Source organism: Ranitomeya imitator, chromosome 2 (assembly GCF_032444005.1).
Source record: "Ranitomeya imitator isolate aRanImi1 chromosome 2, aRanImi1.pri, whole genome shotgun sequence".
Classification (NCBI taxonomy): domain Eukaryota; kingdom Metazoa; phylum Chordata; class Amphibia; order Anura; family Dendrobatidae; genus Ranitomeya; species Ranitomeya imitator.
The window spans coordinates 470,198,031-470,224,942 of NC_091283.1; the positions used below are offsets into that span (position 1 = coordinate 470,198,031).

The window sequence follows — 26,912 nt, forward strand, 5'->3', positions numbered from 1 at the left end:
AGTAGATACACCTGTCCACTCCTGCAGTCCAGGCACAACTGCATTACCCTCTACAACCACCGGAGGGAGCCCAAAAGCTGAATTCACAACAAGACTCCATATACAGAGCTCCTAATTGCTAGGAGAGCAGAATCCCCCCTCGAGTGACCCCATTTTGGAAATTATACTCCTTTGGGAATTTATTTACAGGTGTAGTGACAATTTTGACTCCAAGGGTATTTACCAGAAACAAGCAGCAATGAATGTTACCAGGTCAAAATTGCAAACTGCTGTTGTAGTGACCAGTACACTGTAGTGACCAGTACGTTGCAGTCACCAGTACGTTATGCCGAGCCTGTGCTTCTGGAGACATTCACCCGTAAGTTAGGCGGGCTCTCATCGCTTCAGAAATGCCAAACCTGTGGACACAATATGTAGTTTAGGTACACTGTGAGGCTCAGAAGGGAGAGGGCATTTGGATTTGGAAGCGAATTTCTTTTGGAGGGTGAGGAGCCATTCGCTTTTCCAGATGCTTTGTGCTACCAGTAAAGTGGAAGCCCTTATATTTCCGTTAACAGATGATAGACCTGAATGTCGACTTGCTTTTTTTGTGGATTGATTTGAAGCTTTTATTGGGAACATTACACATAATGTTTGGGATCACATTTATTCGGCGCTCTACGCTGAGCACTTACTTTGGGGTTTCCATCTAAATCTCTAACTGACATGATTATGATTCAGATGAAAGTCCCGAGGGATCCATTCACTATAATAATACAACAGAGTTACTCTGAACTATGTCTGGCCTCTGTTCAGTGATATCCTTCTTTTCAGAAGTGCACAAAACTGTGGCCGACGGCACATTTATGCAATCCTAAAAAGACAGGCACCGACGGGTCACAAGTCAGACAGCGTCTACACTACCTCCGTCTGCCTCACTAAAGGGAATCTTCCGTCTAGGGTTCCATCTGAATCACATATTTCAGAGATTTACACAGAAACCCTGATGTAAGGGCTAAGCGCAGAGGGCAGGATAAATGTGCGCCGAGCCTTACTGCGGTCTTTGGGAGGCAGAATGGAAATAGCAACAGCATGGGAAGAATTTACTTTATTTATTTTTTACACCATTCCTTGTGCGGTATAAGTGATTAGGCAACTTTAGTCTTCTGGTTGGTGCGCTTACAGCGATACCAGATATATATCAGGTTTTAATGCTTGGCTGCTGTCACACACTAAAAGACGCTTTTTATTGCAAAAACTATTTTTTTTTTTTGCATCACCATAATTTGAGAGCTATAATTTTTCCATATGTTGGCCCAAAGAGTAATGTGGGGGCTCGTTTCTTGCGGGACGAGTTAAAGGGAACCTGTCACCCCCCTCAGGCGTTTGTAACTAAAAGAGCCACCTTGTGCAGCACAAATGCTGCATTCTGACATGGTGGCTCTTTTAGTTATGATGCCTGCACACGCTGAAATAAACGTTTATAAAATGTGCCCCCTCATACACTGAAATCGCCAGGGAGGCGGGACTTTCCTTTCTAATCAGACGCAGCACAGCCGTCACTCCAGACCTGTGCGCTTCGGGCGCCGCCTCCTCTTGCTGCATTATTGTCCCCGGCGCCTGCGCTGTAAGTACAAAGGGCAGCGCAAGTGCGCACGCCCGAAAAAAAAAACTTAATGCGCAGGCGCCGGAGACGATAATGCTGCAAGAGGAGGCGGCGCCCGGCGCACACAGGCCCGGAGTGACAGCTGTGCTGCGTCTGATTAGGAAGGAAAGACCCGCCTCCCTGGCGATTTCAGGGTATGAGGGGGCACATTTTATAAACGTTTATTTCAGCGTGTGCAGGCAACATAACTAAAAGAGCCACCTTGTCAGAATGCAGCATTTGTGCTGCACAAGGTGGCTCTTCTAGTTACAAATGCCTGGGGGGGGGGGTGGGGGAGTGACAGGTTCCCTTTAACATTTTTATTGTTACCATTTTCAGACCCATTACATTTTTTGATCGCTTTCTATTCCCATTTTTGGGAGGCAGAAAAATCTGCAATTCAGGAATTTTTTTGGGAGGGAGAGGGTTTTATGTCATTCCATGTGTGGTAAAATTGATAACGCAGTTTTATTGTTCGAGTCAGTACTATTACAGCGATACCTCATTTATGTAGTCTTTTTATGTTTTGGCACTTTTACACAATAAAAACTATTTTATAGAAAAAATAATTATATTTGCATCACTTTATTCTGAGAGCTCTAACTTTTTTTCTGCTGATGGACCTGAATGGCAGCTTATTTTCTGTGGGACAAGATGACGTTTTCAGCGCTACCATGTTTGTTTACATCTGTCTTTTTTATTGCGTTCTATTCAACTTTTTGTTCAGTGGTATTATGATAAAGCATTGTTTTGTATTTTTGTTTTTTTATGGTGTTCACTAAAGGGATTAACTAGAGGGACATATAGGTCGGACGGTCCAGACGCCGCGATACCAAATACATGTACTCCCTCTGCCTACTCCCAGAGTACTGCGATTGAGTTTGATTGCAGCATTTAGGGGCTAAAGTGCTGGGAGTGGTGCGGGACCACCTCTGGCACTTAGTCCCAGGTGTTAGCTGTTAGAATCAGCGAACACCCGCCAGCGATCGCACGCACAGACTGTGTGCGTGCACAATCGCATGGATGTAATAATCTGTCCCGCATCAAAAAGTACCAGGGAGCAGGGATGTATTATTATAGACCATGTCAGAAAGGGGTTATAAAGTGGTCACTTCCTAACTGGTGACAATATATTTTAAACTGTCCAGCAAAAGATGCGTTCCCATGCAGTCGGCGGGCACGTCAAAATGCTGTATGCAGACACATCCGCATACAATGTCCCTGCGTACCCAATGTTAAAGATAAGTATGCAGGATGACATAGGACGCATGCGGAAGTAGGCGGAGCGTAGGCGAAGTTTAAGGGAGGAACTACGCAGCCATACACAGATCAGCCACACACAAGTGTGAACTTAGCCTAACTGAACAGTTCTGTCCACAGACACAGTGAACAGCTGATCAGCGAGGGAGCCAGGTGTTGCACCACCACCAATCAGACATTGATGACCTATCCTAAGGATATTCCATCAATGTTAAAGTCCCAGACAACCCCTTTAAAGCTTGTTTTTTATCGGCTCAAGATTGTGAAAAATCATAACAAGTACAGTATACCAAATTGTTTACGGTTCCAGTGACTGGGTTTCCAAGCTCCACATCATATGGCTGTAGCAGCTAATCAACAGGTTTAGTGGTGATATCATAAAAGATATATAACAAAAAAAACATTTGTCAGAGACCCTAGTGATTGGTGCACAGAGTGGGATACTGCACTGTATGAAACAACCCTTTAAATGAATAGACAGCAGGTTTGGTTGGGTAGTGCATTAGAAAGACTAGTAGCCAGCAGCTGGGGAGAGGGACTAGGAGGAACTGACTGGCATACCAGTAATAACACGTATTTTCATATAATTAAAAGGGACCTGCCACCTATCCCTGGCCGGCTTTTCTAGCTATAGGAGAGACTTCAGCTAGAGCAGTGCTGGAAAAGCGTGTCCGGGCAGTGCTGGACTAGTCCCTTCTCTGTCTATGGTCCCATATCCATAACCAGATTGTTAACGTAAATTGCTTCTGAAATGCTGACATAACAGAGAGTAATATATCTGGCTCCTACGGTTCCAGCAAGGCTCTGATTCGTGATGCCCATGGTTTGGACAGATATGAATCAGGTGACAGGTTCCCCGTAAAACAAAAAAGAGGAAGGAACATTTAATTATTATACGGAGTGATCTCGATCATTTATCTTTTGAGCTGTGTACACAAAAATATATTACACAAACAATTTTCTCATATAACACCGCGATCCCTCCATAAAGGTGGAAACACTGTGTGCTGCCACATAGTGCCTCAGTACTGCAGCGTAAACCAGCATACGATAGGGACACCATTTTTCTTTTCCTATTTATAATGAGTTTGGGAGAAATTAGAGCACTTGATATCATTTTTGCATTTTTGTTAGTGATATCCTCTGGGCACTGTACGGCAGTATTATAGGGTGATCGTAAGGCATTTTTTTTAGATTCCTGTTGTTTGTGCTCTGGGATTATATATTTGGGCACTATAAGATGCTATTATCGAAGAACTATATGACAATGTTTTTGAGCTCTGTATGGCAATTTTATTTTAGCTCTGTATAGTAGCTTTGTTTGGCTACTGTCTGTCAGTATTACTTGGGGACTGTATGGCAATTTTATGTGAAGAGAAGACTGTATGGTAATTTTATATGGCCACTGCATAGTAGACTTATTGATTACTTTATGCCGAGGATAGCTGTCATTTACTGTACACTCGATTCTGACTAGCTTCACTTCAGGAATTGATGGGGATCACAATCGATGCACCTCAACAGTTTAGTAAATAATGCACATCATAACAAAATGCCATCATTTATCGTGATAGGGAAACTCCACGAATTATGAAGCCTGGCTGGCATACTGCATTAATTATTACTGTAAGTGTTATTTATGTAATGCAGAGATATCGTGATAACCTGGTCCAGGGGTTATTTTTGCCACTTTTAGAGTAGGAAATACTGATCTTGGACTGGCCAAAGATGCTTCATCTGGGACCCAAGCATCAGAGTGGTGAAATGCATTCTTTAGTTCAGGGTCAGAGTATGGTCCCCAAGAAATGGGAAGATATTTTTAGGGGCTACTCATGAAGAAAAGTAAAGATAGGCTCACTTCACTACATGCTTTGGGTGACCACCCCCTTTAGATTTACAAATCATAACTAAAGTAAAATAACTCCTTAATCTACAGAAATAAGGGATTGTTGAAAAATTAATGCTCTAACACCTGTGGCTCAGTCCAGGCTTCTATAGTGGTCTCCTGGGAGACAGGAAGCAATGATGATCTGTTCTTTGATTACCTGTGATAGGCTGCAGTGGTCAGTTGACTGGAAGTAAATATCATTGGATGTGCCTCTGATGACACCGGGTTCCAGTCACCTGACTACTGTAGCCAACCACAAGGCTCAATGGTCAAATAACCAAAGAACAGGATGTCTCATCACATCCTGTTCTGCCACAGACCCCTGAAACCACAGTGCCTTGCGAAAGTATTTGGCTCCCTGGAACTTTTCAACCTTTTCCCACATATCATGCTTCAAACATAAAGATACCAAATGTAAATTTTTGGTGAAGAATCTACAGCAAGTGGAACACAATTGTGAAGTTGAACGAAATTTATTGGTTATTTAAAATTTTTTGGGAAATTCAAAAAGTGGGGCGTGCAATATTATTCGGCTCCTTTATTTTCAGTGGAGCAAACTCACTCCAGAAGTTCATTGTGGATCTCTGAATGATCCAATGTTGTCCTAAATGCCTAATGATGATAAATATAATCCACCTGTGTGTAATCAAGTCTCCGTATATATGCACCTGCTTTGTGATAGTCTCAGGGTTCTGTTTGAAGCACAGAGAGCATCATGAAGACCAAGGAACACAACAGGCAGGTCCGTGATACTGTTGTGGAGAGGTTTAAAGCTGGATTTGGATACAAAATGATTTCCAAAACTTTAAACATCCCAAGGAGCACTGTGCAAGCGATCATATTGAAATGGAAGGAGTATTGTTCCACTGCAAATCTACCAAGACCTGGCCGTCCATCTAAACTGTCAAACAAGGAGAAGACTTATCAGAGATGCAGTCAAGAGGCCCATGATCGCCCTGGATGAACTGCAGAGATCTACAGCTGAGGTGGGACAGTCTGTCCATAGGACAACAATCAGTCGTACACTGCCCAAATCTGGCCTTTATGGAAGAGTGGCAAGAAGAAAGCCATTTCTCTAAGATAGCCATAAAAAGTGTTGTTTAAAGTTTACAACAAGCGACCTGGGAGACACACCAAACATGTGGAAGAAGGTGCTCTGGTCAGATGAAACCAAAGTCGAACTTTTTGCAACAATGCCAAACGATATGTTTTGCGTAAAGGCAACACAGCTCATCAACCTGAATACATCATCATCCCCACTGTCAAACATGGTGGTGGCAGCATCATGGTTTGGGCCTGCTTTTCTTCAGCAGGGACAGGGAAGATGGTTAAAATTGATGGGAAGATGGATGGAGCCAAATACAAACCAATCTCGAAGAAAATCTGTTTGAGTCTGCAAAAGACCTGAGACTGGGACGGAGATTTGTCTTCCAACAAGACAATGATCCCAAACATAAAGTAAAATCTACAATGGAATGGTTCACAAATAAAAGTATGCAGGTGTTAGAATGGCCAAGTCAAAGTCCAGACCCGAATCCAATCGAGAATCTGTTGAAAGAGCTGAAAACTGCTGTTCACAAACGATTTCCATCAAACGTTACTGAGCTCGAGCTGGTTGCCAAGGAAGAAAGGGCAAGAATTTCAGTCTCTCGATGTACAAAACTGATAGAAACATACCCCAAGTGACTTGCAGCTGTAATCGCAGCAAAATGTAGCACAACAAAGAAATTAAAGGGGCCGAATAATATTGCACGCCCCACTTTTCAGTTTTGAATTTCCACATAAATTTTAAATAAGCAATAAATTTCATTCAACTTCACAATTGTGTTCCACTTGTTGATTCTTCACCAAAAATTTACATTTGGTATCTTTATGTTTGAAGCATGATATGTGGGAAAAGGTTGAAAAGTTCCAGGGAGCCGAATACTTTCACACGACACTGTACACTGCTCAAAAAAATAAAGGGAACACTTAAACAACAGAATATAACTCCAAGTAAATCAATCTTCTGTGAAATCAAACTGTCCACTTAGGAAGCAACACTGTTTGACAATCAATTTCACATGCTGTTGTGCAAATGGAGTAGACAACAGATAGAAATTATTGGCAATTATCAAGAAACACTCAATAAAGGAGTGGTTCTGCAGGTGGGGACCACAGACCACATCTCAGTACCAATGTTTTCTGGCTGATGTTTTGGTCACTTTTGAATGTTGGTTGCGCTTTTACACTCGTGGTAGCATGAGACGGACTCTACAACCCACACAAGTAGCTCAGGTAGTGGAGCTCATCCAGGATGGCACATCAATGTGAGCTGTGGCAAGAAGGTTTTCTGTGTCTGTCAGCGTAGTGTCCAGAGGCTGGAGGCGCTACCAGGAGACAGCCCGGAACACCAGGAGATATGGAGTGGGCTGTAGGAAGGCAATAACCCAGCAGCAGGACTGCTTCCTCAGCCTTTGTGCAAGGCAAAACAGGAGGAGCACTGCCGGAGCCCTTCAAAATGAGAAATGTGCATGTGTCTGCACAAACGCATAGAAATCGACTCCATGAGGATGGTCTGAGTGCCCGATGTTCACAGATGGGGGTTGTGCTCACAGCCCAACGCTGTGCAGGACGCTTGGCATTTGCCACAGAACACCAGGATTGGCAAATTCGCCACTTGCGCCTGTGCTCTTTACAGATTAATGCAGGTTCACACTGAGCACAAGTGACAGACATGACAGAGTCTAGAAATGCTGTGTAAAGCGATCTGCCTGCAGCATCCTTCAGCATGACCCGTTTGGCAGTTGGTCAGTAATGGTCTGGTGTGGCATTTCTTTGGAGGGACACATGGCCCTCCATGTGCTTGCCAGAGGTAGCCTGACTGCCATTAGGTACCGAGATGAGATTCTCAGACACCTTGTGAGACCATATGCTGGTGCAGTAGGCCCTGGGTTCCTCCTAATGCAGGACAATGCCAGACCTCATGTGGCTGGAGTGTGTCAGCAGTTCCTGCAAGATGAAGGCATTGAAACTATGGACTGGCCCGCCCGTTCCCCAGACCTGAATCTGATTGAACACATCTAGGACATTATGTCTCGCACCATCCACCAATGTCACGTTGCACCACTGACTGTCCAGGAGTTGGCAAATGCTTTACTACAGGTCTAGGAGGAGATTTCTCAGGAGACCATCCGCTTGTTCATCAGGAGCATGCCCAGGCATTGTAGGGAGATCAAACAGGCACGTGGAGGCCACACACACTACTGAGCATCATTTCCTTGTCTTGAGGCATTTCCACTGAAATGGACAGCCTTTAACTTCATTTTCCACTTTGATTTTGAGCATTATTCCAACTCCAGACCTCTGTTGGACATTAGTTGTGATTTACATTAATAATTTTTAGGTTTTATTGTTCTCAACACATTCCACTATATAATGAATAAAGATTTACAACTGGAATATTTAATTCAGTGATATCTAGGATGTGGGATTTTAGTGTTCCCTTTATTTTTTTCAGCAGTGTACTTTGGGACACAGAACAATGTATTAGCACAGATCTATCATGGGAACTGACATGTCTTTGAGTTACAAAAAAGACCTAAAAAATATTCTTTAATGACAATAATTAAAATATAGGACTAGAAACCACACATAACAAACAACCAATGGCAGGGAACCCAAAAATAGGATCAGATAGTCGTTAAATACAGATAATCACTAATAAGGAAAGGGATAGGGAAGATAGAAGTGCCTCGCCCTACTGGAATCCCTTCCTTGCAGCGAAGGTTGGCACCCTGGGTTACGATATGGCGCCCCCGCTCAATGTAGACTAACCCTAAAAACCCTAAAAGGTATCCCTACCAAAGCCACCACCCAAAACACACCACAAAAAAAAAAGCAAAATAAATAAATACTCTTGTGTGCTGTTGGTGCTAATGGCTGTCAATACAAAATGACGTTAGTAAGCCTTGTTGAATTCCATCTGAGGAAATGTATTAACTATGAGTGATATCAAATCTGGAAAGATGAGTGATTTAGAAGGATGTATATATTAACCCCTTAGCGACCGCCGATACGCCTTTTAACGGCGGCCGCTAAGGGTACTTAAACCACAGCGCCGTTAATTAACGGCGCTGTGGAAAAAGTGTATAGCGCCCCCCACAGGCCGATTTTCTCCGGGGTCTCGGCTGCCGAGGGTAGCCGAGACCCCAGAGAACATGATTCGGGGGGTTTTTAACCCTCCCCGCATTTGCGATCGCCGGTAATTAACCGTTTACCGGCGATCACAAAAAAAAAAAAAAAAGCGATCTCTTTTTAATTTCTCTGTCCTCCGATGTGATCGCACATCGGAGGACAGAGAAAAGGGGTCCCAGGTGGCCCCCCAATACTCACCTAGCTCCCCCGATGCTCCTCGTGTCTCCCGGTGGGCGCCGCCATCTTCAAAATGGCGGGCGCATGCGCAGTGCGCCCGCCGGCCGGCACCGGGAGAATCTTTGGGGTCTCGGCTGCCTGGGGTAGCCGAGACCCCAAAGAGCATGATCGGGGGTCGGTTTTAGCGACCCCTGTTTTGCGATCGCCGGTAATTAACTGTTTACCGGCGACCGCAAAAAAAAAAAAAAAAAAAAAAAAGTAAAGTGTAATTCTCTGTCCTCTGATGTGATCGCACATCAGAGGACAGAGAAATAGGGGGATTCGGGGACCCTAGCATACTCACCTAGGTCCCTGGATCCTCTTGCTGCTCCTCCTGGCCGCCGGCAGAAGAACATGGCGGACGCATGCCCAGTGCGCCCGCCATCTGTCTCCATCTGCCGGCCGGCAGGAGAACAGCAGTTAGGGCTAAAATTAGGGTTAGGGTTAGGGTTAGGGGTAGGGTTAGGGGTAGGGGTAGGGTTAGGGTTAGGGGTAGGGTTAGGGTTAGGTTAGGGGTAGGGTTAGGGGTAGGGTTAGGGGTAGGGTTAGGGTTAGGTTAGGGGTAGGGTTAGGGTTAGGTTAGGGGTAGGGTTAGGGGTAGGGTTAGGGGTAGGGTTAGGGTTAGGGTTAGGTTAGGGGTAGGGTTAGGGGTAGGGTTAGGGGTAGGGTTAGGGTAGGGGTAGGGTTAGGGCTAGGGTTAGGTTAGGGGTAGGGTTACGGCTAGGGTTAGGTTAGGGGTAGGGTTAGGTTAGGGGTAGGGTTACGGCTAGGGTTAGGTTAGGGGTAGGGTTAGGGGTAGGGTTGGGGCTAAATTTAGGGTTAGGGTTGGGGCTAAATTTAGGGTTAGGGTTGGGGCTAAATTTAGGGTTATGCTTCTTTCACACTTACGTCGGTACGGGGCCGTCGCAATGCGTCGGCCCGACATACCGACGCACGTTGTGAAAATTGTGCACAACGTGGGCAGCAGCTGTAGTTTTTCAACGCATCCGCTGCCCAATCTATGTCCTGGGGAGGAGGGGGCGGAGTTACGGCCACGCATGCGCGGTCAGAAATGGCGGATGCGACGTACAAAAAAACGTTTCATTGAACGTTTTTTTGTGCCGACGCTCCGCCAAAACACAACTGATCCAGTGCACGACGGACGCGACGTGTGGCCATCCGTCACGATCCGTCGGCAATACTATGGGCAAAAAACGCATCCTGCGGGCACATTTGCAAGATCCGTTTCTTGTCCAAAACGACGGATTGCGACGGAATGCCAAACAACGCAAGTGTGAAAGTAGCCTTAGGGCTAGGGTTAGGGTTGGGGCTAAAGTTAGGGCTAGGGTTGGGGCTAAAGTTAGGGTTAGAGCTGGGATTAGGTTTAGGGTTTGGATTAGGGTTGGTATTAGGGTTAGGGTTGGCATTAGGGTTACGCTTGGGATTAGGGTTAGGTTTGGGATTAGGGTTAAGGTTAGGGTTGTGATTAGGGGTGTATTGGGATTAGGGTTAGGGTTGAGATTAGGATTAGGGGTGTGTTGGATTTAGGGTTTTGATTAGGGTTATGGTTAGGGTTGACATTAGGGTTGTTTTGGGGTAAGGGTTGTGATTATGGTTAGGGTTAGTGATTAGGATTATGGATCAGGTTGGGATTAGGGTTAGGGGTTGGAGCTAGAATTGGGGGGTTTCCACTGTTTAGGTACATCAGGGGGTCTCCAAACACGACAGCCAATTTTGCGCTCAAAAAGTCAAATGGTGCTCCCTCCCTTCTGAGCTCTGCCGTGCGCCCAAACAGTGGGTTACCCCCACATATGGGGCATCAGCGTACTCGGGATAAATTGGACAACAACTTCTGGGGTCCAATTTCTCTTGTTACCCTTGTGAAAATAAAAACTTGGGGGCTACAAAATCTTTTTTGTGAAAAAAAAAAATATTTTTTATTTTCACGACTCTGCATTCTAAACTTCTGTGAAGCACTTGGGCATTCAAAGTTCTCACCACACATCTAGATAAGTTCCTTGGGGGGTCTAGTTTCCAAAATGGGGTCACTTGTGGGGGGTTACTACAGTTTAGGTATATCAGGGGCTCTGCAATCGCAACATAATGCCCACAGACCATTCTATCAAAGTCTGCATTCCAAAAAGGCGCTCCTTCCCTTCCGAGCTCTGCCGTGCGCCCAAACAGTGGTTTACCCCCACATATGGCACATCAGCGTACTCGGGATAAATTGGACAACAACTATTGCAGTCCAATTTCTCCTGTTACCCTTGTGAAAATAAAAACTTGGGGGCTACAAAATCTTTTTTGTGAAAAAAAAAATATTTTTTATTTTCACGACTCTGCATTCTAAACTTCTGTGAAGCACTTGGGCATTCAAAGTTCTCACCACACATCTAGATAAGTTCCTTGGGGGGTCTAGTTTCCAAAATGGGGTCACTTGTGGAGGGTTTCTACTGGTTAGGTACATCAGGGGCTCTGCAAATGCAACATAATACCCGCAGACCATTCTATCAAAGTCTGCATTCCAAAACGGCGCTCCTTCCTTCCGAGCTCTGCCGTGCGCCCAAACAGTGGTTTACCCCCACATATGGGGTACCAGCATACTCAAGACAAATTGGACAACAACTTTTGGGGTCCAATTTCTCTTGTTACCCTTGTAAAAATAAAAACTTGGGGGCTACAATATCTTTTTTGTGGAAAAAAAAAATATTTTTTATTTTCACGGCTCTGCATTATAAACTTCTGTGAAGCACTTGGGCATTCAAGGTTCTCATCACACATCTAGATAAGTTCCATGGGGGGTCTAGTTTCCAAAATGGGGTCACTTGTGGGGGATTTCTACTGTTTAGGCACATCAGGGGCTCTCCAAACGCGACATGGCGTCCGATCTCAATTCCAGCCAATTCTACATTGAAAAAGTAAAACGGCACTCCTTCTCTTCCAAGCTCTGCGGTGCGCCCTAGCAGTGGTTTACCCCCACATATTGGGTATCAGCGTACTCAGGAGAAATTGCACAACAACTTTTGTGGTCTAATTTCTCCTGTTACCCTTGTGAAAATAAAAATTTGTGGGCAAAAAGATCATTTTTGTAGAAAAAATGCGATTTTTTTTTTTTCACGGCTCTACGTTATAAACTTCTGTGAAGCACATGGGGGTTCAAAGTGCTCGCCACACATCTAGATAAGTTCCTTAAGGGGTCTAGTTTCCAAAATGGTGTCACTTGTGGGGGGTTTCCACTGTTTAGGCACATCAGGGGCTCTCCAAACGCGACATGGCGTCCAATCTCAATTCCAGCCAATTCTACATTGAAAAAGTAAAACGGCGCTCCTTCACTTCCAAGCTCTGCGGTGCGCCCAAACAGTGGTTTACCCCCACATATGGGGTATCGACGTATTCAGGAGAAATCGCACAACAACTTTTGTGGTCTAATTTCTCCTGTTACCCTTGTGAAAATAAGAATTTGTGGGCAAAAAGATCATTTTTGTGTAAACAAAAGCGATTTTTTTATTTTCACGGCTCTACGTTATAAACTTCTGTGAAGCACTTGGGGGTTCAAAGTGCTCGCCACACATCTAGATAAGTTCCTTAAGGGGTCTAGTTTCCAAAATGGTGTCACTTGTGGGGGGTTTCCACTGTTTAGGCACATCAGGGGCTCTCTAAACGTGACATGGCGTCCGATCTCAATTCCAGCCAATTCTGCATTGAAAAAGTCAAACGGCGCTCCTTCACTTCTAAGTTCTGCGGTGCGCCCTAACAGTGGTTTACCCCCACATATGGGGTATTGGCGTATTCAGGAGAAATTGCATAACAAAATTTATGGTTACATTTCTGTTTTTACACTTGTGAAAATAAAAAAAATGGTTCTGAATTAAGATGTTTGCAAAAAAAAGTTAAATGTTCATTTTTTCCTTCCACATTGTTTCAGTTCCTGTGAAGCACGTAAAGGGTTAATAAACTTCTTGAATGTGGTTTTGAGAACCTTGAAGGGTGTAGTTTTTAGAATGGTGTCACACTTCATTATTTTCTATCATATAGACCCCTCAAAATGACTTCAAATGTGATGTGGTCCCTAAAAAAAAATGGTGTTGTAAAAATGAGAAATTGCTGGTCAACTTTTAACCCTTATAACTCCCTAACAAAAAAAAATTTTGTTTCCAAAATTGTGCTGATGTAAAGTAGACATGTGGGAAATGTTATTTATTAACTATTTTTCGTGACATATCTCTCTGATTTAAGGGCATAAAAATACAAAGTTTGAAAAATGCAAAATTTTAAAAATTTTCGCCATATTTCCGTTTTTTTCATAAATAATCGCAAGTAATATCGAAGAAATGTTACCACTAACATGAAGTACAATATGTCACGAAAAAACAATCTCAGAATCAGCGGGATCCGTTGAAGCGTTCCAGAGTTATAACCTCATAAAGTGACAGTGGTCAGAATTGCAAAAATTGGCTCGGTCATTAAGTACCAAATTGGCTCTGTCACTAAGGGGTTAAACAATAAATGATACTCTCTTTTTAATATTATGTATAAATGTATTGCGCAGATCACAGCGTACACGTCGACGGTGGAACGCTGTATGCGTTCCACACTAGGCAATCGCGGAGAAGGCGCCAGTCAATGCATCACATCCGGTTAGTTGCGGAGTAGTGGATGCATCTCGTATGCGCTCCCAGATATTATAAGGCTAAGTGTGCCTAGCACTTTAACCCCTTCCCGACCCATGACGCCACGTAGGCGTCATGAAAGTCGGTGCCAATCCGACCCATGACGCCTATGCGGCGTCATGGAAAGATCGCGTCCCTGCAGGCCGGGTGAAAGGGTTAACTCCCATTTCACCCGATCTGCAGGGACAGGGGGAGTGGTAGTTTAGCCCAGGGGGGTGGCTTCACCCCCTCGTGGCTACGATCGCTCTGATTGGCTGTTGACAGTGAAACTGCCAATCAGAGCGATTTGTAATATTTCACCTATTATAACGGGTGAAATATTACAATCCATCAGGTTTTAAGTACCATGTAAACATATGAAAAACCAAATCCGCTGTGCCCATGGTGCGGAAAATACCGCGCGGAAACGCTGCGTTGTATTTTCCGCAGCATGTCAATTCTTTGTGCGGATTCCGCAGCGTTTTACACCTGTTCCTCAATAGGAATCCGCAGGTGAAATCCGCACAAAAAACACTGGAAATCCGCGGAAAATCCGCAGGTAAAACGCAGTGCCTTTTACCCGCGGATTTTTCAAAAATGGTGCGGAAATATCTCACACGAATTCGCAACGTGGGCACATAGCCTTAGGGTTAGGGTTGGAATTAGGGTTGTGGTTAGGGTTAGGGGTGTGTTGGGGTTAGGGCTGTGGTTAGGGGTGTGTTGCGGTTAGGGTTGTGTTTAGGGTTATGGCTACAGTTGGGATTAGAGTTAGGGGTGTGTTGGGGTTAGTGTTGGAGGTAGAATTGAGGGGTTACCACTGTTTAGGCACATCAGGGGTCTCCAAACGCAACATGGCGCCACCACTGATTCCAGCCAATCTCGTATTCAAAAAGTCAAATGGTGCTCCCTCACTTCCGAGCCCTGAAGTGTGCCCAAACAGTGGTTTACCCCCACATATGGGGTACCAGCATACTCAGGACAAACTGCGCAACAATTACTGGGGTCCAATTTCTCCTGTTACCCTTGTGAATCTAAAAAAATGCTTGCTAAAACATAATTTTTGAGGAAAGAAAAATGATTTTTTATTTTCACGGCTCTGCGTTGTAAACGTCTGTGAAGCACTTGGGGGTTCAAAGTGCTCACCACATATCTAGATAAGTTCCTTGGGGGGTCTAGTTTCTAAAATGGGGTCACTTGTGGGGGTTTCTACTGTTTAGGCACACCAGGGGCTCTGCAAACGCAACGTGACGCCCACAGAGCATTCCATCAAAGTCTGCATTTCAAAAGTCACTACTTCCCTTCTGAGCCCCGACGTGTGCCCAAACAGTGGTTTACCCCCACTCATGGGGTATCAGCGTACTCAGGAGAAACTGGACAACTTTTGGGGTCCAATTTCTCCTGTAACCCTTGGGAAAATAAAAAATTCTGGGCTAAATAATTATTTTTGAGGAAAGAAAACGTATTTATTATTTTCACGGCTCTGCATTATAAACTTCTATGAAGCGCTTGGGGGTTCAAAGTGCTCACCACACATCTAGATAAGTTCCTTTGGGGGTCTAGTTTCCAAAATGGGGTCACTTGTGGGCGGTTTCTACTGTTAAGCCACATCAGGGGCTCTGCAAACGCAACGTGACGCCCACAGAGCATTCCATCAAAGTCTGCATTTCAAAACGTCACTACTTCACTTCGGAGCCCCGGCATGTGCCCAAACAGTGATTTACCCCCACATATGGGGTATCAGCGTACTCAGGAGAAACTGGACAACAACTTTTGGGGTCAAATTTCTCCTGTTGCCCTTGGGAAAATAAAAAATTGCAGGCTAAAAGATCATTTTTGAGAAAATAATTTTTTTTTTTTATTTTCATGGCTCTGCGTTATAAACTTCTGTGAAGCACTTGGGGGTTCAAAGTCCTCACCACACATCTAGATTAGTTCCTTTGGGGGTCTAGTTTACAAAATGGTGTCATTTCTGGGGGATCTCCAATGTTTAGGCACACAGGGGCTCTCCAAACGTGACATGGTGTCCGCTAATGATTGGAGCTAATTTTCCATTTAAAAAGCCAAATGGCGTGCCATCCCTTCCGAGCCCTGCCGTGCGCCCAAACAGTGGTTTACCCCCACATATGGGGTATTAGCATACTCAGGACAAACTGGACAACAATATTTGGGGTCCAATTTCTCCTATTATCCTTGGCAAAATAGGAAATTCCAGGCTAAAAAATCATTTTTGAGGAAAGAAAAATTATTTTTTATTTTCATGGCTCTGCGTTATAAACTTCTGTGAAGCACCTGGGGGTTTAAAGTGCTCAATATGCATCTAGATAAGTTCCTTGGGGGGTCTAGTTTCCAAAATGGGGTCACTTGTGGGGGAGCTCCAATGTTTAGGCACACAGGGGCTCTCCAAACGCGACATGGTGTCCGCTAACAATTGGAGCTAATTTTCCATTCAAAAAGTCAAATGGCGCGCCTTCCCTTCCGAGCCCTGCCGAGTGCCCAAACAGTGGTTTACCCCCACATATGAGGTATTGGCGTACTCGGGAGAAATTGCCCAACAAATTTTATGATCCATTTTATCCTACTGCCCATGTGAAAATGAAAAAATTGAGGCGAAAATAATTTTTTTGTGAAAAAAAAGTACTTTTTCATTTTTACAGATCAATTTGTGAAGCACCTGAGGGTTTAAAGTGCTCACTAGGCATCTAAATAAGTTCCTTGGGGGGTCTAGTTTCCAAAATGGGGTCACTTGTGGGGGAGTGCCAATGTTTAGGCACACAGGAGCTATCCAAACGCGACATGGTGTCCGCTAACGATGGAAATAATTTTTCATTCAAAAAGTCAAATGGCGCTCCTTCCCTTCCGAGCCTTACCATGTGCCCAAATAGTGGTTTACCCCCACATGTGAGGTATTGGTGTACTCAGGAGAAATTGCCCAACACATTTTAGGATCCATTTTATCCTGTTGCCCATGTGAAAATGAAAAAATTGAGGCTAAAAGAATTTTTTTGTGAAAAAAAAGTACTTTTTCATTTTTACGGATCAATTTGTGAAGCACCTGGGGGTTCAAAGTGCTCACTATGCATCTAGATAAGTTCCTTGGGATGTCTATTTTCCAAAATGGGATCACTTGTGGGGGAGCTCCAATTTTTAGGCACACGGGGGCTTTCCAAACGTGACATGGTGTCCGCTAAAGAGTGGAGCCAATTTTTGATTCAAAAAGTCAAATGGCGCTCCTTCCCTTCCAAGCCCTGCCGTGCGCCCAAACAGTGGTTTACCCCCACATATGAGGTATCAGCGTACTCAGGACAAATTGGATAACAACTTTTGTGGTTCAGTTTCTCCTTTTACCATTGGGAAAATAAAAAAATTGTTGCTAAAAGATAATTTTTGTGACTAAAAAGTTAAATGTTCATTTTTTCCTTCCATGTTGCTTCTGCTGCTGTGAAGCACCTGAAGGGTTAATAAACTTCTTGAATGTGGTTTTGAGTACCTTGAGGGGTGCAGTTTTTAGAATGGTGTCACTTTTGGGTATTTTCAGCCATATAGACCCCTCAAACTGACTTCAAATGTGAGGTGGTCCCTAAAAAAAATGGTTTTGTAAATTTTGTTGTAAAAATGACAAATCGCTGGTCAAATTTTAACCCTTATAACTTCCTAACAAAAAAAAATTTTGTTTCCAAAATTGTACTGATGTAAAGTAAACATGTGGGAAATGTTATTTATTAACTATTTTGTGTCACATATCTCTCTGGTTTAACAGAATAAAAATTCAAAATGTGAAAATTGCAAAATTTTCAAAATTTTCGCCAAATTTCCGTTTTTATCACAAATAAACGCAGAATTTATTGACCTAAATTTACCACTAACATGAAGCCCAATATGTCACGAAAAAACAATCTCAGAACCGCTAGGATCCGTTGAAGCGTTCCTGAGTTATTACCTCATAAAGGGACACTGGTCAGAATTGCAAAAAACGGCAAGGTCTTTAAGGTCAAAATAGGCTGGGTCATGAAGGGGTTAAATATATATAGCGCGCCCTAAAGCGTAATAGAAGATATTAGCCTAAGGTGCTATTATGCAAGAAAAAGGTCCAGTATAGGGGTAAACTGAAGAATCTCCTATAGTTGTAGATCAAAAGAACAACATTCCTATAATTAGTTGTCATCCCAAAGGGATACATTAGTTAATTGCTGAAGCATGCTCAGAGCAATATTTATACAAAATACATATCAGGTTGGACCCTAAGATAAGTGTACCGTAACCACACACTTGTGCTGTTGAACTGGCTGCCTGCCATTATGTCTGTGTTGCACCATTTTAGCCATGGACATTGCTATATGACCTCCTTACTAATTTCATTCATATGCTATTGCTTGGTGATTATGCCCTCATATATATGAATGAATGACTTTTCTGGCGGTGATGCCATCATCTATCTATATTAACGGATCATTATATCTCTGGCTATGATGCCCACATATCTCTGGCGGTGATGCCATCACTTACATATAATTATTGAATATGGTAATAATGTCTTTATTCTGGCGATGATGACTACATGATTCTGGCGATGATGTCAATTTTTGATGGTGCCAAAGCATCTGAGTTTTTGGTAACCTCACCACTATCAATGTATATGTCATCATGTGTATGCAACCATTGGAACACCATAATAATGGTTCTATTCTGGCGATGATGCCCATATGATTCTGGCGGTGATGCCGATAATTGTCTTGATGACTAAGCATCTGAGGTTTCGGTAATTTTACCATGATGAGTGCACATTACTCAGGCTACCAATATAAGGTATGATCTTTGAACAGGTGATGATATTCTTTATTTATTTTACCGTATCATATAAGATGTGTCTCCTGTTGAAGTGACAATATTTTCCTCTACTGTCTCAGACAATCTGCCAATGACGGAGACACCAATCATTTTCTATGACTATTCACTGCTGTATTTATAAATAATGATATTAAAAAGAGAGTATTATTTATTGTTTAATATATACATCCTTCTAAATCAATCATCCTTCCAGATTTGATTTCACTCATAGTTAATGCATTTCCTCAGATGGAATTCAACAAGGCTTACTAGCGTCATTTTGTATTGACAGCCATTAGCAGCAACAGCACACAAGTGTATTTATTTATTTTGTTTTTTGTGGGGTGTTTTGGGTGGTGGCTTTTGTAGGGATACCTTTTAGGGTTTTTATGGTCAGTCTATGTTGAGCGGGGGCGCCATATCGTAACCCAGGGTGCCAACCTCCGCTGCAAGGAAGGGATTCCAGTAGGGCGAGGCACTTCTATCTTCCCTAGCCCTTTCCTTATTAGTGATTATCTGTATTTAACGACTATCTGACCCTATTTTTGTGTTCCCTGCCATTGGTTGTTTGTTATGTGTGGTTTCTAGTCCTATATTTTAATTATTGTCATAATTGAAGAATATTTTTTAGGTCTTTTTTGTAATTCATTGTTTTTTTCTCTTGATACTAGACCTAGGCCATCTTTTTTGTTTTTTTTCTTAACTGACATGTCTTCTCTAATGTACAGATGGCATTTACATCTCCTGTGCCCTTATCTAGTAACGCCCCATATATTACTTTAAACAAAAATCTCCGGGTATTTCCAAGCAATGTAATAAAGAACAAAACTGTCACGTGAAACCATTCTACTTGTAAAATATATTTACAGAAGATGTTACAGCTGTAACTGAATGCAGCAAAGTCATTTATTACGACCAGTAAGAGTGAAAAGGAGTGGAAGGGGCTTCTTAGTAATTTTCATAATCCAAAGTGATGATCTTGAGAAATAGTGAGAATATAACATATATATATAATATATACAATATACTCAGGATCCAAAATAACATGGCTTCATACCAGAAGACATGGCAACCTAGCGGATAAGTCTTCTATAAATGCTCTCTTACCACCGAGGGGCATCATAAACTCTTCACTGGCGCTACACCAACAACAAATGGAAACAAAATGATACCAAAACTTTTCCCATAACCCAAGTGCGAACATAAGTGCAACCTATGCAGCTGTACAGAGGTCCAAGATGTAAAGGGGTGCCCTATTGAGTCCAAAGCAGGTGGAATTGACCATTATGGTGAGTTTGTGGGTTGCATAGAGCCCATATATTGTTCTTGCACAGGAGCCCTCTTCTGTCTGTGTCCGCCCCTGGAATAACTAACCATAAGATTACCAATTAGCTTAAACCACAGTTTAACGTTCATATTCGTATTTATTGGTAGTTGCTGTAGACCTGCTGGCCCGAAAGTCATTGGAGATTTGGGTTATCTTCTGCTAGAGCCCACAATATGAACGTCTGGCATTCTGGTGGGCTAAACAGACCAAGGTAAAAAAAAAATTAAGACTTGCCTCTGGCATGCACAATAGCAGTTTTGTATTTATCTCTCAGATTGTATCTCCATATGGGGTGATCATTTTTTATGGAATATTAGTATTAATGTGATCATTTTTTCATCAATACTGACAAAGATAAAAATGTTACTATTTCTTGTGTCACCTGTTAAAAATGCTTTTTCTTCCCACAAGTTTCCTTTCACTTTGAACTTGACCTCTGCACTGGACCATGATGAACAATTAGCAACCATATAAAATAAAATAGATACACTAGTACAGCGCAATACTGTACTGCTAAGGTCTGACATTGTGGAAAAACAGCGGATTTGAACAAAGACAAAGAGTTTGAAGAGAAATTTAACGATTTTTGTGTTAATTTAATTCTTCTTCTTATTGTTATTGAACCTGGTTATATTTCTAAATGTTTAGAATTTTTAATTTACCCTTTAGTTGTACTTCAGCAGAATAAAAAAATGTAAACTCAGAAATGTATGTGAAATATATGATATTCTATCATATGAAAATATTAAATTACCGTACATATTTTTTAAAGTAATGAATCAAACTATATATGCAGTATATAGTTTCATTCATTTTTTTACTATAAAAATATATATTATTGTTATTTTTATCTTATTGTGTGTGTATACATACAGCTGTGTGAAAAAGTATTTGCCCCTTCCTGATTTCCTATTCTTTTCCATGTTTGTCACGCTTAAATGTTTCAGATCGCCAAACAAATTTAAATATTAGACAAAGATAACACAAGTAAACACAAAATGCAGTTTTTAAATGAAGCTTTTTATTATTAAGGGAAACAAATTCAAACCTACAGGGTCCTGTGTGAAAAAATGATTGCCCCCTAAACCTAATAACTGGTTGGACCACCCAGCAACATCTGCAATGAAGCGTTTGTGATAACTGGCAGTGAGTCTTTTACAACATTCTGGATCAATTTGGGCCCACTCATCTTTGCAGAATTGTTCTAATTCATCCACATTTGAGGGTTTCCGAGTATAAACTGCCTTTTTAAGGTCATGCTACAGCATCTTGATCGGAATAAAGTCAGGACTTTGACTAGGCCACTCCAAAGTCTTAATTTTGCTTTTCTTAAGTCATTCAGAGGTGGACTTGCTGGTGTGTTTTGGATCATTGTCGGCCTGCATATCCCAAGTGTGCCTCAGCTTGAGGTCACAAACAGATGGTCAGACATTCTCTTTCAGGATTTTTTGGGAGATAGCAGAATTCATGGTTCCATTTACCACAGCATTTACCAAGGTCCTGAAGCAGCAAAACAGCTCCAGACCATTGCACGACCACCACCATATTTTACTCTTGGTCTCATGTTCCTTTTCTGAAATGCTGTATTACTTATATGCCAGATGTAATGAGACATACAGTTATGAGAGTGTTGTTCACTTGGTTGGCTGTTGTGAAGGGGTTTCTCTTCACCATGGAGATTATTCTGCGATCATCCACCACTGTTGTCTTCCGTGGGCGCCCAGGTCTTTTTGCATTGATGAGTTCACCAGCGCTTTCTTTCTTTCTCAGGATGTATCAAACTGTAGATTTTGCCACTCCTAATATTGTAGCAATTTCTCGGATGGTTTTTTCTGTTTTCGCAGCTTAAGGATGGCTTGTTTCACCTGCATGGAGAGCTCCTTTGACCACATATATACTTCACAGCAAAACCTTCCAAATGCAAGCACCACACCTCAAAATCAACTCCAGGCCTTTTATCTGCTAAATTGAGAATGACAGAACAAAGGGATTGCCCACACCTCTCCATGAAATAGCCTTGGAGACAATTGTCCAATTACTTTGGTCCCTTTAAAAACAGGGTGGCACATGTTAAGGAGCTGAAACTCCTAAACCCTTCATCCAACTTTAAGCTTTCATTTTTAGTCTGAAGTTCAACTGCATCTGAATTGTTTTGTTTAAAATTCATTGTGGTAAATAATGTCTATAACCAAAATTAGAAAAATGTTGTCTCAGTCCAAATATATATGGACGTAACTGTATACCTTACAAAAACTTGTGTCTCGTCAGTCCACAGAGTATTCTCCCAAAAGTCTTGGGGATCATCAAGCGTGATAAATGACTCTACCTTTTCCAGACTGATAGATCTCAATTACTTTGTTTCTCATTTGTTACAGAATTTCTTTGGAACGTAGAATGATATCTAGCTTTAAAGATCTTTTGGTCTACTTCACTTTGTCAGGCATGTCCTATTTAAGTGATTTCTTGATTGAGAACAGGTGTGGCAGTAATGAGGCCTGCATGTGGCTAGGGAATTTGAACTCAGCTTCCCAAGCGATGTGATAAACCATAGGTAAATTATGTTTTAAGGGGGGGGGGGGATCAATCACTTTTTCTCACAGGGCCCTGAAAATTTGGATTTCTTTTTCTCTTACTAATAATAAAGACCTCCCTTTAAAAACTGCATTTTGTGTTTAATAGTGTAATCTTTGTCTAATATTTAAATTTGTTTGGTGATCTGAAACAATTTATGTGTGACAAAAATGCAAAAGAATAGGGAATCAGAAGGAGTAAACACTTTTTCACACAACTGTATATATACACGTGGTCAAAATTGTTCATACCCCTCGTTTAATGATAGAAAAACCCACAATGGTCACAGAAATAACTTCAATCTGACAAAAGTAATAATAAATAAAAGATCTATGAAAATGAACAAATGAAAGTCAGACATTGTTTTTCAACAATGCCTCCACAGAATAAAAAAAAAAATGATAGACAGAAATGATAGTACCCCTGAAAATAATGTGACAAAAGGGACATGTTAAATCAAGGTGTGTCCACTAATCAGCATCACAGGTGTCTACAATCTTGGAATCAGTGAATGGGCCTGTATATAGGGCTACAGATACTCACTGTGCTGTTTGGTGACATGGTGTGTATCACACTCAACATGGACCAGAGGAAGCGAAAGAAAAAATTGTCTCAGGAGATTAGAAAGAAAATGATAGACAAACATGTTAAAGTTAAAAGTTATAAGACCATCTCCAAGTAGCTTGATCTTCCTGTGACTACAGTTGCACATATTATTCAGAAATCTAAGATCCATGGGACTGTAGCCAACCTCCCTAGACGTGGCTGAAGGAGGAAAATTGATGACAAATCAAAGAGACGGATAATACAAATGGTAACAAAAGAGCCCAGAAAAAACTTCTATGGAGCCAAAAGGTGAACATCAAGCTCAAGGAACATCAGTGTCAGATTGCACCATCTGTTGTTGTTGTATGACCCAATGTGCACTTCATGGGAGATGACCATGGAGGACAATATTGCTGAAAAAAATCATAAAAAAGCCAGACTGGAATTTGCCAAACTACATGTTGACAAGCCACAAAGCTTCTGGGAGAATGTCCTATGGACAGATGAGACAAAAATGGAGCTTTTTGGCAAGAAACATCAGCTCTGTGTTCACAGACGGAAAAATGAAGCATATCAAGAAAATAACACTGTCCCTACTGTGAACCATGGAGGAGGTTCTACTATGTTCTGGGGCTGCTTTGCTGCATCTGGCACTTGGTGTCTAGAATCTGTGCAGGGTACAATAACATCTCAAGACTATCAAGGGATTCTAGAGAGAAATTTGCTGACCAGTGTCAGAAAGCTTGGTGTCATGGTTCTTGCAACAGGATAATGACCCAAAACACACAGCTAAAAACACCCAAGAATGGCTAAGAGGAAAACATTGGACTATTCTGAAGTGGCCTTCTATTAGCCCTGACTTAAATCCTATTGAGCATCTTTGGAAAGAGCTGAGACATGCCGTCTGGAAAAGGCAACCGTCAAACGAGACATAACTGGAGCAGTTTGCTCTTTAGGAGTGGGCCAAAACACCTGTCGAGAGGTGCAGAAGTCTCACTGACAGTTACTGGAATCGTTTGATTGCAGTGATTGCCTCAAAAGGTTGTGCAGCAAAATATTAAGTTAAGGGTACCATTTGTGTCCAGGCCTATTTCATGAGTTTTATTTTTTTTTTTATTCTGTGGAAGAATGGTGGAAAAGCAATGTCTGACTTTCATTTGTTCATTTTCATAGATCTTTTAATTATTATTACTTTTGTCAGATTCAAGCTATTTCTGTGACCATTGTGGGGTTTTCTGTCATTAAACGAGGGGTACAACAATTTTTTACCATGTGTGTATACATACAATAAAATTAAAATACCAAAAAAATAATAATAACGGAATTATATTACAATTTTAATATTCCAAACAAACATTTATTATTTGATCATTATAGAAATAATAAACATTAATCCTAGGCAGTCACTACATTTTCAATCCTGTCTTTCAGTAATCTGCTTTTACCAAGTGTCTTGTTGATTTTAGAATAAGGTAATAATTCATTCACGTCCCTGACACTTAACTTTCTATAAAGATCTGTTTGCTAACCACAGAATTTTATTTGCTTTGGATCTTTTTTTACATTAAGGTGTGTACTTCCTCTGTTCGATACTTCCCTATTGTTGACGGATATTGACTATGTGAAAAAAAGCCATGTCTTCTTGTTTAGTAGGCGTTATAGTTAGTAAAAAAAAGCCTAAGATTTTGAAAGATATTATAAATTACAGCGGTATAATATAATAATTCTATCTAAGGGACACTCATGTAAGTCATAAGACTTTAAAAAATTGTAATCAACTTAAAAAAGCTACACTACTAATTATAAAATATAGAAATAGGTTTAATTAAGACTTATTTCTAAAAATAAATATCAGGGTAATTTACGTAAAGTTTACATAATATTAAAGAAAATAACAAAAAAAATACAAAAAAAGAGACATAAATCTGAAAAGACAACCCGAAACATCAATAATCTCAGAAGTGTAAGATAGGCTACGTTCACACTAGCGTTATGCTAGTTTGCGTCGGGTTTGCGTCGGGCGACGCAGCGGCGACGCATGCGTCATGCGCCCCTATATTTAACATGGGGGACGCATGCGTTTTTGTTTGTTGCGTTATACGACGCATGCGTCTTTTTTGCCGCAAGCGTCGGACCAAGAAAACGCAACAAGTTGCATTTTTCTTGCGTCCAAATTTCAGCAAAAAATGACGCATGCGTCGCAAAATGCAGCGTTTTTGCGCGTTTTTATTTGCGTTGTGCGTTGCTTCGCCGATGCAGCTGCGCACAACGCAAATGTGAACGTAGCCATAGTGGGATAATATACAATAAAATTATTATTATTATTTATTATTATAGCACCATTTATTCCATGGTGCTTTACATGTGAGGAGGGGTATACGTAATAAAAAACAAGTACAGTAATCTTAACAATACAAGTCAAGACTGGTACAGAAAGATGTATTTCTTTGTTGGCTCGGAAAGGAAAGTGTGAGGCTTAAGATCAAAGTCTGTTTTGTTCACGTTTTATCAAGAAATTTGAACACAAAAAATGTTTTGGAAATTCAAAATGTGAAAAATACAAAAACAATAATGCACTTTAAATACAAGTCACATGCGATTGTAATTCTCATGTTTGTCTCTTATGAGACATTTTGATCCAACATCATTTTTATGTGACAGAAAAGCCCAAAATAAAATAAAAACATAAAAATTACTCAATTCAAATACAGACATGATGAATTATATAAAGCTTCCCCTCTTACCGTATGTCAATTCCATGGTGGCGTTGATCTCAGTGTTGACATTGACCATGTCTTATAGCGTTCTCCAGTTTAGAAAATAGTTAACAGCTGAAATGGCGAAACAGGTCCAACCAAGTGAGCGCTGCGAGGCGAGGTGTTGTAAAACAAGGCACGGTAGTGTGTGTGTCGTGCTGTTATCATATTGATTCTCATAATCAGGACTAATGTAGAAAGACATGTTAAACAGTAACCAGCTTCTTATGGTGACCAACCTACAAGGTTGTTGTAGTTATAGCAACCGTAAAGCCAGAAACTCAAACATCGCTGGTTACTGCGCCTCGTCCCACCTCTCCTCAATACATAGGAAATGCGTAGTCCGGAAATTATAAATAACAGACAAATGTACGTTTAATTATTGAACTTTCTAATTATTAATTACATTATTATTTTAAGATTTATTTTATAAGTAAATGACATGTACTTCTATTAAAAAAATAACGCATCTAACTTTTATATAATTATACTTGTAGGAGTGTGGCATCGGGCATGTAGAGGTACTAAGCACATCTAGGCACGAGGCCTGGAGGCTTTTATCTATCCATCTATCTATATTATTTTGCGACTTTGTTTTATGGATTTATCAACTCAATGAAAAAAGGTAAAGCTAACAAAAAGGTTTGATTCAACCTAAAGTAGCCATGTTTACACTGGCTTCCATTGGCAATCCCAGCAAATCTTATAGCAAGACTTGTTGAATGCAGGGTGACATCATATCTATCCATCTGTCTATCTAGCAAGAAAAAATGAAGGCAACACTCCAAATTGTACAAAAATGAGGGACTGATGTTTCAGTTCCCTCACAGAACCTTTCTCATGCTTGTGCTTTTTGCACAATCAACTGGAGGGCTACCTATTTTTTTCTTGCTATATTCAACTGGACAAAAAGAGTTGGTGTCCAAGAGAACTTGCACTCATCAAGTAATATTTAAAAAAATATATATTTTTATTTATCTACCTATAGCAAGTGAAATACATATTGAACAAGCCACCAATATTCTAAGTAAATGTATCTTGCTAAAGGTGCTATTGACATGAAATTCTCACCAGATATCGATAACAACAAAATCCA

At 41.4% G+C, this 26,912-nt stretch overlaps 1 protein-coding gene and 1 long non-coding RNA gene across 6 annotated transcripts in view; one reads left to right on the top strand and one right to left on the bottom strand.

Annotated features, from left to right (window-relative positions):
• Window positions 1–25,981, bottom strand: part of HNF4A (hepatocyte nuclear factor 4 alpha) — a 201,907-nt gene extending 175,926 nt beyond the window's left edge. The window contains exon 1 of the mRNA XM_069751255.1: window positions 25,805–25,981. Within this exon, the coding sequence (XP_069607356.1) occupies window positions 25,805–25,853 (49 nt within the window). The 5' untranslated portion in view covers window positions 25,854–25,981. The remainder of the gene's footprint in view (window positions 1–25,804) is intronic.
• LOC138664508 (uncharacterized) overlaps window positions 1–26,912 on the top strand; it is a 156,082-nt gene that overhangs the window by 74,518 nt on the left and 54,652 nt on the right. For 2 of the 5 annotated variants that reach the window (XR_011318355.1, XR_011318354.1), the window contains one exon: window positions 20,051–20,154. The exons of the other annotated variants lie outside the window; for them this stretch is intronic. This is a non-coding gene — a long non-coding RNA (uncharacterized lncRNA). The remainder of the gene's footprint in view (window positions 1–20,050; window positions 20,155–26,912) is intronic. 5 annotated transcript variants of the gene reach the window in all.